Here is a 12929-nt window from a genome sequence, read left to right as displayed (position 1 = left end):
AGATATGGTAAAAGCTTGATATATATCTGATGTCTGTATATATGGGAGGCTATAGAGTGAGAAATAACCAAAAGCCAACTATTCCTCCATAGTCCCTAAGAGCATTAGTGCTCTGAAGTTTACCAGTATGGGGCTGGGTATTTTTAATACATACAATGTGTAGTGGGCACTGACATATCAAAGTATGGAAGAAGATAAAATACAAGCAGTTAAAATAGGAAGGTGTGGACTATGATAGAAATTTAAATATTCACACACATAGAATACTTTTGTGGATCCCAATGATTTCAGAGATTTTAATCATAATTTGAGCACATACCATCAATAAATACTTAAAATGGTGTTAAAAATAGCCTTTTTCAGGGGGGCGCCTGGGTGGCACAGCAGTTAAGCGTCTGCCTTCGGCTCAGGGCGTGATCCCGGTGTTATGGGATCGAGCCCCACATCAGGCTCTTCTGCTATGAGCCTGCTTCTTCCTCTCCCACTCCCCCTGCTTGTGTTCCCTCGCTGGCTGTCTCTATCTCTGTCAAATAAATAAATAAAACCTTTAAAAAAAATAGCCTTTTTCAATATTTTGGATATCCTTATAACCTCTGTTGAGCCAGTACTTTTTAAAACAAATAAATAAGTATAATGAATGAACCACATTTAATGATTGGCTAACCTCTGAAAACATTGGCAATTTGGTGTGATATGACAAATGGTATATGATATCTGAAACAAAGAACAATTAGCAAATGTTAAGAATTAAGTTTATAACTTATTAGCAAAGCTAATAAGAAACTGGTTTACTGAAACAGAACATCTTTAAAGTATTTGAAGTATTAAGTGAACCATATTTACATTAGTCTCCTAAGAACTGTGTTCAGCAAATACAGGCATGTGCCATCACTTCAAAGTCCTTAGTGAAACAGAAGGTCTAATTAGTAGGCTACTGATCCCTAAAAGGAAAGTTAGCAGTGTTTAGTCTTTGTGGAAAAAGTATATGTCATTAAAATATTAAGTTAAAAATCCAGAGATATTTCAACATACGTGAGCTTTATGGTAAGGGTTGTTGTCGTTGATTCCTGGTAAATATCTACGCCTTCCCAAAATGGTCTGGACAAACCCATCTCTTTTACAATTCTTCACTGTCTCTCTCATGAAATGATTAATCCCTACAAAGAAAATACAAAACTAATTATAACCAAAGTCCATTCTTAAGCTCATTCACTAGCTTCAATATAGAAAAATATACCAAAACCCTACCATGATTCTTAACACTGTATCACGTCATCAAAACTTTGCGTATAAACTTTCATTCACTTTTTGTAGACTCAAAGTTAGAAACAAAAGGGACTTTAGAAATGACATAAGCTATTTCACTTAGCATAAGCAGAGAAAGACAATTGTCATAAGGTTTCACTCATTTATGGAATATATAAGAAATAGGAAGATCGGTAAGAGAAGGAAGGGAAGAATGAAGGGGGCAGTAAACAGAAGGGGGAATGAACCATGAGAGATTGTGGATTCTGCGAAACAAACTGAGGGCTTCAGAGGGGAGGGGGGTGGGGGATTGGGATGGGCCAGTGATGGGTATTAAGGAGGGTACATATTGCACGGTGCACTGGGTGTTATATGCAAGTAATAAATCATGGAACACTACATCAAGAACTGGGAATGCACTGTATGGTGACTAATATAATAAAATAAATATTATTAAAAAAAAAAAAGAAATGACATAATCTATCACCAACAAAAAATATGAAACTAAACTCCAGAACAACAGAGCAGGTACTAAAACCTAGGATCTTAAGACTATTCCATGTTACTTTTCACAGCATTCTTCTGCTCTTTGTGTTAATCTTCTTTTACTCTTTGGTCTTACCACTTCCAGGCTTAAAACATTCTAACAGCTCCTCGTCAGCATCTTAGCTACAATCCAAACAGGACCTAGTTGCAATTAGTACACGAATAATAAATACTTCATTATGAATATATACAACTCACTTCTTAAAATTTTTTTTTTAAAGATTTTATTTATTCGACAGAGAGAGAGACAGCCAGTGAGAGAGGGAACATAAGCAGGGGGAGTGGGAGAGGAAGAAGCAGGCTCATAGCGGAGGAGCCTGATGTGGGGCTCGATCCCACAACGCCAGGATCACGCCCTGAGCTGAAGGCAGACGCTTAACCGCTGTGCCACCCAGGCGCCCCTCACTTCTTAAAATTTAAAAAGAGTATGTATAGTATACTATTCAAACATTTTCATATTCCCTATACCAGCATGCATCCTTTGCAATATAGGTTCATAATTATGTCTTAAAGATCTTCAGGGTGAGTTTGTTGTTCTAGGTGGGCCAACTGCTCATTCCTGTCTCTGAGTTAGAGATGTTATTTAAAACACAATCAGGTATAGACACTGTGCTGATCTATCTTTGCACATATGAATGTGCAATCTCTGCTTTCTCACTGCTCTGCTCATCCTAAATAATAAACACTGACTTCTCCTAACTAAAACCCCTCATTTGACGATTTCTGTTTGCGGCTGGTACAGGAGAGACATTTGAGGAGACTGTGCGTGAAATAAAGGGGAGAAACCCCTGCCAACTGAAGCTATTGGTGATATTCAACCACCAGCATGAGAACTTCAGAAAGCAATAAGGCTCTCACCTTTTTCTGTTTAAGAATTACTGTGATATTGTTGAGTGAAGAGCAAAGAAAAGGATGAGATACGAGACCATATCGCTACAAATTCTCTTAACTGATTCCTGTCAGAGACCCTCAAATATTCAGAGGTTGAAAGAACTACTTTAAAAAAGCAAACAAAGGGGGAGGGGGGCAAACCAGGAAACAGACTCAACTATAGAGAACAAACTGATGGTGACCAGAGGGGAGGTGAGGGGGGAGGGATGGGTGAGATAGGTGATAGGGATTAAGGAGGGCACTTGTGATGACCACCAGGTGATGTATGGAAGTGTTGAGTCACTGTATTGTACACCTGAAACTAATATTGCACTGTATGTTAACTAACTGGAATTTCCATAAAAACTTTAAAAAACTCAATCCCAAGTTATAAATTTACATACAGAAGGAACCCACTTTAAGTGAACAGTTAGATACATTTTAACAAATGTATACTACAAGATATGAAACGTTTTTATCACCTTTACAGTCAGTTCTCCCTTAACAGCCTCAAACTCTCACTGATCTGCTTTATGACACTATATATTTGTTTTTCATGTTCTTAAAATTCATAAAAATTGAATTATATTGTATGTTCTCATTTGAGCTTGCTTTCTTTAGCTAAGTAGTATTCCATTGCAGAGATACACCAAAATTTGTTTATCCATGATCCTGTTCATAGACATCTGGTTGTTAGGAATAAAACTGCGATAACCATCATATACAAGTCTTTCTTTGGATAATCCACGTTTTCATTTTTCTTGGACGAATACCCAATAGCAAAATTGCAGGATCACATAACTAACTGTGTGTTTCACTCTATATGAGTCATAGTGTTTTCCAAAGTGGTTGTACCATTTTACAACCCTACCAGCAATATAAAAGAAATACAATGTTTTTAATTTTAGCCATTCTAGTGTTTTTATAATGGTATCTCTTTGTGGTTTTCTTTTCCCCGATGTCTAATGATGATAACATTTGATGTGGTCATTCATATATTTTCTTTGGTGAAGTGTCTGTTCAAATCTTTTGACCTTTATTTTATTGGACTGTTTGCCTTCTCAGCATTGGATTATAAGAGTTTTTTATATATTCTGGCTGCAAGTTCATTAGACAATAGAAACTACAAATATCTTCTCTTTTGTGGCTTGCCTTAGATTTTCTTAATGGTGTCTTTTATCAATGTTTATCTTTTATGTTTAATTCAGTATAATTACCACATAAGAAATCTTTGCCTACCTTAATGTCACAAAACCTTTTTCCCCTATTTTCTTCTGGAAGATTTTTGGTTTTAGCTTTTACTTTTAAATCTATGTTCCATATCAAGCTAACTTTTGAATATAGTATTAGATGATAGTTGAAGTTCATTTTTTTCCTGTACTGGTATCCAGTTGTTCTAGAACCAACTGTTGACAAGACCATCTTTCCTCCATTTAATTACCATGGCGACTCTGTTGAAAAAATCAATCCACCATATATGTATAGGTCTATTTCTGAACCTTTTATTGTGACCCACTGTTTTCCATGTCTACCCTTATGCCTATGTTGATTATTGTAGTTTTATATTAAGTTTTGAATCCAGGGAGTATTGGTACTCAGCACTGTACTTTTCCCAAAAAAATCTTCCTAGTTATTCCAGGCCCTTTGAATTTCCATATAAATTTAGAATCAGTGTGTCAAATTCTACACAAAAGTCTAATGGAATTTTGATTAGAATTAAATTGGATCTATAGAACAATTTATAGAGAACTGCCATCACAATAATATTGTGCCTTCTCATAAATTAACGTGGTAAACCTCACCTTCATCTAAATATTCTTCAATTTCTCTCAGGATTGTTTTAGAGTTTTCAGTAAAGCTTTGCACATATTGTTGAATTTATCCCATGTATTTCATGTATTTTGATGTTAACATAACTCACTAATTACTAGTATACAAAAATGCAACTGATTTTTACAAATTAACCTTGTATGGGGGGTGGGGCACCTGGGTGGTTCAGTGGGCTAAGCAGTTGACTTTGGACCAGGTCATGATCTCAGGGTGCTGGGATCCAGCCCCACATCAGGCTCCTTTCTCAGTAGGGAGTCTGCTTTTGCCTTTCCCTCTGCCCCACTCGCCGCTCCCCTACTCGTATGCTCTCTCTCTCACTCTCTCTCTCTCTCTCTCAAATAAATAAAATCTTAAAAAAAAACAAACCTTGCACAGTGGGACATTTCTAAATTTAGTTATTTGTTCTAGTAGTTGTTTTTGTAGAATTCATATGATTTTCTATGTATAAGATCATGTCATGTATGAATAAAGTTTTCTTTTTGGGGACTGTGTTTAGGACTGATACGAAGGGTATGAAATAACTTTCTGGGATGATATGGTAATGATTTCATATCTTGACTGTAGTGTAGGTTATATGACTCTGTGCATTTGTCAAAACTTATACAAATATAAATCTAAACAGGGTAAATTTTAATCATGGAACACTACATCAAAAACTAAGGAAAAACTATGGTAACTAACATAACATAATAAAAAAATTTTTTAAAAAAGGGTAAATTTTACTGCTTGTAAATTATACCTCAATAAATTGCCAAAAGATAATTTAAAACAATAATACTCAAATTACTCTGTAACAGCAATTATTCTCTCATAGTTTCTGGTACATTTAATCAATGGTTTACTGTTTCAAATTAAAGCTATCTAAACCTGAAGCATAGCACAATTCCAAGATTTTATAGCATATTCACAATGACAAAGTAGCATATACATCATGTGGACTTTGTTATTCCATTTCTGTTCCTATTATTATGAAAAAAGACCATCTTAGTAAATAATCATAAGGTTGATGTTATTTAATTAACAATACCTGGTGAAAACTTCTAATAGAAATGTTAACAGAAAATTTTGTAGAACTAATTTTTTTCAATTAATATGGCAAGAGAGTTGAATAGTATCTAGAAGATAATTAATATTTAAGGTTTCTTTACCTGTATATCTGGATTTAAAGGAATCAATGTAGCAAGCAGCATCATTTTCTTTAATGCCCATCTGCTCTCCCAAAGATTTAGCACCCATTCCATAAATGATTCCATAGCAAATCTAAAAAGGAGTCATCACATTCAGTAAGTAAATTAAAGGTCATAACTACATAAATTGCAAATATAAAAGTTGATCAGGATTGAAATTTGGCAAACTTTTTATTCCATAGTGTGTCAAAGAAATGATTAGATCTACTTTTGGTAGGTTAGATTCATAGAACCTGATATCCAGTGAACATCTTTTTTCTGCCTTTTAACAATCCTTCGGGGCTGGAGGAGGAAGGGGAAGAACAGAAATAAATGTGAATGTGTATGTTTTAAGAAATTAATCCTAATTATTTAAAAGGGAAGATTTATTTCTGACTCTTTGTCATGTATCCAGTAGTCTTCAGAGCAGTTTTCTACTCCTAAAATATCACATTAACTCCTGCTTAGAAAAGTGTCCAGGAGTCAGGAAAGAGAAGCTTTATAAATATTCCTCTCCTGGCTCTTGCATAGGACAGAGCAGGAAGAGGAGGCTTCGTGGTTGGATAACAGGGAATATTTCACTGGAGATAAATATGCTTTCCACCTCACCACCACCTGATATCCCACAATTGCAGAATTCAACTGGGTTAAACAAATTCCTAAGGAAATTTTGGGAGCAGTGGAGGGAAATGGTCTAAATAGGTCAGTAGGAAACTGTAATTTATTAATAAGTATTGCCTGGGTTTAAATCCTAGTTCCACATTTACAAAATTACCTTGCACAAGCTATCTCAAGTCTTGTACCTCGATTTCTTCATCCACAAAATGAGGATAGTAATACCTGCATCATGGAATTGTGAAGATTACTAAGTTATTACTTCTAAGTGTTCAGGAAACTGGCTGACATAAAGCAAGCTCATATAAATGTCATTAAATATAATTTTAAAAGATAACTTGCAAAAAATGATTATCAGAGTTCCAAACTACTTTTAACATGCTTAAACAGAAGTTTTTGCCCTTTCCCTTTTTTAATACATTGAGAGAGATTTTTTTCCCTCCTTTTATCTTTTCTTTTTTTGGTGTTTCTACATTTTATTTTACTGTGACTCCTATTTTTTTTTTTTTTTTTAACTCAGGTAGTACATAGCACTGGCTGAGATCTCAGCTAGACCCAAGGAGTAGATGGTTCAGTGCGTGATGACTTAGTATGGCATAAACACTATTAAATCACGTAAGAACTTATGAAATAGAGGCAGATACCATCAGTGGATGAGTGTTCAGGTTATACAGTCAGAATGTCTAAGTTCTGGCATTCTGAGCTTATCCTGGCTCCACCACTTATAGCTGTAGGACCCTAAGCAAATTACTAACTGCCAGCACCTCAGTTCACTCCTATATAAAATGGGAATAATAATTATACCTATTTCATGGGTTTATTATGAAGATTAAATATTGGAACATTCCCTATATTACCCAGGGTTCAATTCTTGCTGAATGCAGGACCCCAGAGATTATTAAACAGACAGAGAGGGTTTTTGAAAGAGTGGAAGGAACAAGTGCTGGTGCTAAACAGGCAATGGAGAGAAGAAGGGTTTCATGCCTAATGAGCCAGTCAAGAATTACAGCCGTGAGTAACTAGAAGTATAAATGCAAAACTAACACAGCAGGATCTTAAAGGTGGGAGTAATGGCATCAGATTTCCCACAGGCCATGTGGTGAAAAAAAGTATCAGTGTCAACAGAGGCCAGGAAATGGTGTAAATATGGCCTTTGACTTTCTCTGTGCTTGACAGTCATGCAGGAGTAGGAACTAATATGGACCCACTTGAAAAGTCCAAGGACAGTATAAAGTTTCATACATGGATTAGCTAACCAATGACCTCAAAAAATTAAAAAACTATCAGTGTATTAATTATAATCCACAGCTCAGTGATTTTTTTTTCAATACATTTGGAGAGCACCTATAAAAATAAAAAGATGAAAATATATTTATAGACTAGAAAGACATTTTTTAAATACACACACATACACATAAATAACAACTACCACCACCACAATATCTACCACTAATGCAGAAGGTTTTCCTCACACGAAGTAGCCTCAGACTGTCTATCTGATTCTTCCTACTGATTCTATGAAGGAAAGTATAATGAATACCATGAGACAGGCTCCGGTGAATGTGGTTTGAAAGATCCACAGATGGCGAAATAATTCCTCAACTGCAAATGATCAAGCCAATTTTTAAAATTTTTTAATCATTAAAATTCTCACATATGGTAAGCATGTTCACCAAGATCACCTGCTTTGCTTGTTGCCTCAGATCATCCCCAACAGACTCTGGCTCAATCATCTTCCACTCAGCTGCAATACTCCTGAAAACATCAGCTCCAGTGTTTAATACTTGAATGAGGCGACGATCGTGGGATAAATGAGCCAAGATCCTCAGTTCAAGTTGAGAGTAATCAGCAGCTAATATTAAACCACCTGAAATAGAAATGATTTTAGAAAAGCTGGTACAAAGATAAGTCCAGGTTTTATATAATTGAGCAGGATGACAGAAATTTAGTTCTAACTTAGAATCATAAGATTAGGGGAAGGAAGGGAAAACTGAAGGGGAAGAAATCAGAGAGGGAGACAAACCAAGAGAGGTTCTGGACTCCAGGAAATAAACTGACGGTTACAGAAGGGAGGGGGGTTAGGGGGATGGGGTAATTGGGTGATGGGTATTAAGGAGGACATGTGTTGTGATGAGTGCAGGGTATTACACGCAACTAATGAATCGTTGAACACTACATCAAAAACTAATGACGTACTACATGTTGGCTAACTGAACATAATAATAATAAAATAAAGAACCATAAGATTATGTGCCCAAAAGTTAAAATCTTGCTCTCAATGTGATGCAATTCAGTTCTGTAACTTAGATCATTTTTTTTTCTGTTTAGCTTTCAAGTATATGTAATATGTGTAAAGCCACCTCTGACCTCTGCCCCTTAAACCACTGTGGTAGTGCTTTCCTGAGTGTTTCTGCAGCACCTGACACACAATCTAAAACGGTTCTCTTATGCCTCTCCCACATAGCACAGAGCCATTAGGGGTGGGATACTTAATTTTCCTTTGCATTCTACAGAAAACCTTGCACAGTTCTGGTACTTCATAGCCCCTTAAATGGTTGTTGAATGAATGAATGAATGAATGAATGGAGAAACGGGTTTGCAATATGTGCACATTAAGTAGGCTAGAGAGAAACATGTGCTTTGCTTTGACAACAAAACATTCAATGGAAACAATCAAGGGGTTGATATGTGGAGAAGAGCTACTTAGAGGATTTGGAGAGTTTACCTATGTAAGGATATGTAATAGAAATTACTGGATTAGATATGCATGGCAAAAACAAAATTTAAAAGTTCGTGGCTAAAAAAAAAAAGGAGGGAAAATATTTGCAACTGATATCACCACAGACTCATTGCCATATTATAAAAAAGACATGCTACAAATCAAGAACGAGACAAAATATAGACAAGCAGTTCAGAGAAATAATCAAAAGAACCTTAAACATACTAAAGAATGCTCAACTTTATTCACAATAAAAGAAATGCAAATTAAAACTAGAGCAAGAAATAATTTTTCTCTACTTAAATTGCAAAAATCCAGAAATTGGACAGCACATTCTGTGGCAAGGCTGAGAAAGAAACACATACTGTTAATGGGAATGAAATCGTTACTGTCCCCCATTACACTGCAATTCAACAGTATCTATCAAAATTGATCAGGTTTACTCTGTGACTCAGCAAACCCACAGGTTGTTACACAGATGACCTGCACAGAGATTAGACTGGTTTACATTCGAATTTATTTAATGATAATCACAACTCTCCAGTGTAAAAACATTAAATGAAAAAAGGCACACAACAATGTATATGGAATCCTTATTTTTGTGCAAGAATAGGGGAAGAAAATATTACATATTCATATTTGCTTACATCTGCATAAAAAATACTACAAGGATATATAAGAAACTTATATAGGTCATCTAGAAGAGCTGTAGACAATAGGATAGCTAGGACAGGGAAGGAAGCAAAACTTCTTTATACATACCTTTTATATATTTTGATCTCTGAACTATGTGAATGAATAAACAATTCAAAAATATATAATAATTTAAAACAAAGGACCACAACTTTTATGGCCTTCCTGCCATAAATAAGAAAAAAACTGGCAAAATACACGAAATAAGCATTTTCAGATGCTGGAATAGACAGTGCAGGACTACAATCTCTACGAAGCGGGGAGGAGAGAGGAGATGAGGTGAGCCATGCAACTGTCTCAGGTTTCTGAAAGGAGGAATTTACCAGAACGCATTGCAGGGGAGGAGAGATGAAACAAAGCACTATGATCGGAGCTAAGGAAGCAGAGACTAGAGTTTGTGCCTACTGAGGAGGCTAAAATTTGTAGAAATTTGGAGAAAGGAGCTGCACATAAAAGGAGCACCACAAATATGCACAGTAATCCCTTTGGATTTTTGACCAAATACTAAAGGAGCGAGAAAGTTCAGGGAACCAGGCAAAGAATCAATACTAAAAAAATCACTGCTACCAAAGAAACAGCCACCATCGCATGCTGTCGGCTGAACAGCTACTTGAACAACAACCTCTTGAATGTTGAGAGATGTTCAAGCTGTGACCAGACCAAGTGGACAGACCCTGTTAACACCATGAGCACCGAGTAGAGACCCCAACAAGGCCACACCTTACAATCAGGGCTAATCTAGCCCTAGAATAAAGGCCACTCTAAATATTTGCTAACAAAGCTTTAAAAGTCACAAAATGATCAAGCCTATGTGAAAGTAAATTAATTGTCTGCTAGGAGAAAATGTTATTAATGAAGACTACGAAATCCCGAGTCAATAATGTAGCAACCAATGTCTAGCACACAATAAAAAGAAAAAAAAAAAACTAGATATACGAAGAACCAGGAAAATGTAACTCTGACCAGGAGAATATTTAATTAATAGAAAAATGACCCCAAAATTACAGAGATGATGGAATTTTAAATAGCTACCACAGATAATGTTCAGGAATTTAAAGAAACATGAATATACTGATGTAATAGTTAATTGCAATAGGTAATAAAAACTAGACCAAAAAAATCAAATGAAAATTCTAAAGCTAAAAATACAATATCTGAAATGTAAAATTCACTAGAAGGATGTGACAGCAATTAGACACCGTAGAAGAGAAATCCACAAACTTTAAATAGTCAATAGAAAATATACATGTAGCATAGAATTAAAAAAAAAATATAAAAACAGGGAAGGGGGATAAAAAAGAAAAAAGTTTCAGTGACCTGTGGGGCAATACCAAGTGGTATTACATATGTATATTTGGAGCAATAGGAAGAAAGGAGAGAGGAGAGGGAGAGATGAACAAAAAATATTACAAGTGGAACATCTGGGTGGCTCAGTCATTTAAGTGTCTCAATCGTGGTTTCGGCTCAGGTCATGATCTCATCAGTCATGGGATCAAGTCCTGTGTGGGGCTCTGCGCTGAGCAGGGGAGTCGGCTTGAAGATTCTTTCCCTCTGCCTCCCCCCTCGTGCTTGCACGTACGCTCTCTCTCTCTCTCTCTCAAATAAATCTTATAAAAAATATGAGAAATGATGGTTGAAAATGTTTCAAATTTACTGAAAAGTATAAGCACATAGATTTAAAAAAAATAAGGCAACTCAGGATATTCAGCAAATTCAAAAGTATCAGAAGCAAAGCATGAAAAACTACCCAAAGACTCTTGCCCAAATCAGATTGCTAAAACTGAATAACAAAATTTAAAAAGCATCCAGGGAAAAGTTAGTTACATTATGCTTGGAGGAGGAGCAAGAAAAATGGTTGTGTACTTCTCATCAGAAATAATGCAAACCAGAAGCTAATGGAAATATATATTTAAAATGCTGAAAGAGAAGGACTGTGAACCTAGAAATCTATGTCACATAAAGTTATCTTTCAAAAGTGAGGATAAAATAAACAAATCTAGAGACATGGGAATGCTGGGATAAATCACTGTCAGTAGAACCGCATTATAAGAAACCTTAAAGGAAGTACTCTGGAGGAAGTACTTCAAAATTCCCTGAATTACTCCAAGAAATGAAAAGTGCCAGAAATGGTAAAAAGTGGACAGACAGGAAAAACACTTTTTTATTTCTTGATTTCTTTGAAAGATAATAGACTGTTCAAAGCAAAAATAATAACTATATGTAGAGTTTATAAGTCATAGAAATGAAATCTATTATAAAAGAGGGGAAATGGAAAAAAAAAACTTTACAGATGAAGTGGTATAAGATAATTTGAAGGTAGTCTGTGACAGGACACATACGTATTGTAAACCCTAAAAAATCTAAGATAGTTAATAAGGCAATTGAGGATATAAAAAGAACAATAAAAAATAGTCACTTAAAGCTTTAAAAAAGAATAAAGAACAGGATAAATAAAACACAAGTAACAAGATAGTAGACTTAAACCAACCATATGCCTATAATTACTCTAGATGTAAATGGACTAAACACTACATTAAGTGACAGAAACTTTCAGATTTAATCCGTATATGTTTAATTTCAATGAACTTAAAAATTTTAAGCAAAGGCAGTATAAAATACTGTCATGTTAAACACAATTTTATTGTTTAGGTAAGAATAAATTGATGGATGAATAGATAAAATATATACATATAATCAAATATCATTCAGCCTTAAAAAGAACGGAAATTCTGACATATGCTACAACATGGATGAATCTTAAGGACATGATGCTAAGTGAAATAAGCCAGATACAAAAAGACAAATACTGTATAATTGCACTTATATGAGATACATGGAGTAGTCAAATTCACAGAGACAGAAAGTGGAATGGTGGCTGCCAGGGACTGGGGAGTGAGGCGGGGAGAAGTGCTGTTCAATAGATGCAGTTTCAGTTGTGGAAGATGAAAAAGTTCTGGGCAATAATGGTGGTGATGGTTGCACAACAATGCAAATGTACTTAATGCCAGAGAGCTGAACACTTAAAAATAGTTACAATGATAGAGTGCTGATAGTTCACACTGAAAAAGCAAAACAGAAAATTACCAACAGATGACGCTGTCATAGACCTAAATTCCCCCTTAGAATATTAAGTTTCTGACAGAATTAAAATCAATTCAAATGGTTAACTGCACTCACCCAGACCTGCCAGTTGACAGAAGATAAAGAAGCAAATGGGTGTACAAATAGTAGGGATGATTTGGGAG

General features: G+C 35.4%; 1 protein-coding gene across 3 annotated transcripts in view; it reads right to left on the bottom strand.

Annotated features, from left to right (window-relative positions):
* The window catches only part of POLQ (DNA polymerase theta), a 126476-nt gene that overhangs the window by 27929 nt on the left and 85618 nt on the right, over positions 1 to 12929 (bottom strand). For 2 of the 3 annotated variants that reach the window (XM_045812678.2, XM_045812679.2), the window contains 3 exons: positions 7955 to 8139; positions 5640 to 5751; positions 1033 to 1157 (listed from right to left, as the gene is read on the bottom strand). In XM_045812678.2, the coding sequence (XP_045668634.2) occupies positions 1033 to 1157; positions 5640 to 5751; positions 7955 to 8139 (422 nt within the window). Of the gene's footprint in view, positions 1 to 1032; positions 1158 to 5639; positions 5752 to 7954; positions 8140 to 12929 lie in introns of those variants that run through there. The other variant, XR_015724200.1, reaches the window with a different exon arrangement.

Source organism: Ursus americanus, chromosome 4 (genome assembly GCF_024610735.1).
Source record: "Ursus americanus isolate L20-20 chromosome 4, mUrsAme1.1.p, whole genome shotgun sequence".
NCBI lineage: Eukaryota > Metazoa > Chordata > Mammalia > Carnivora > Ursidae > Ursus > Ursus americanus.
The sequence above is the reverse complement of the archived record's forward strand: the minus strand, read 5'-3'. Positions and strand labels throughout refer to the sequence as shown.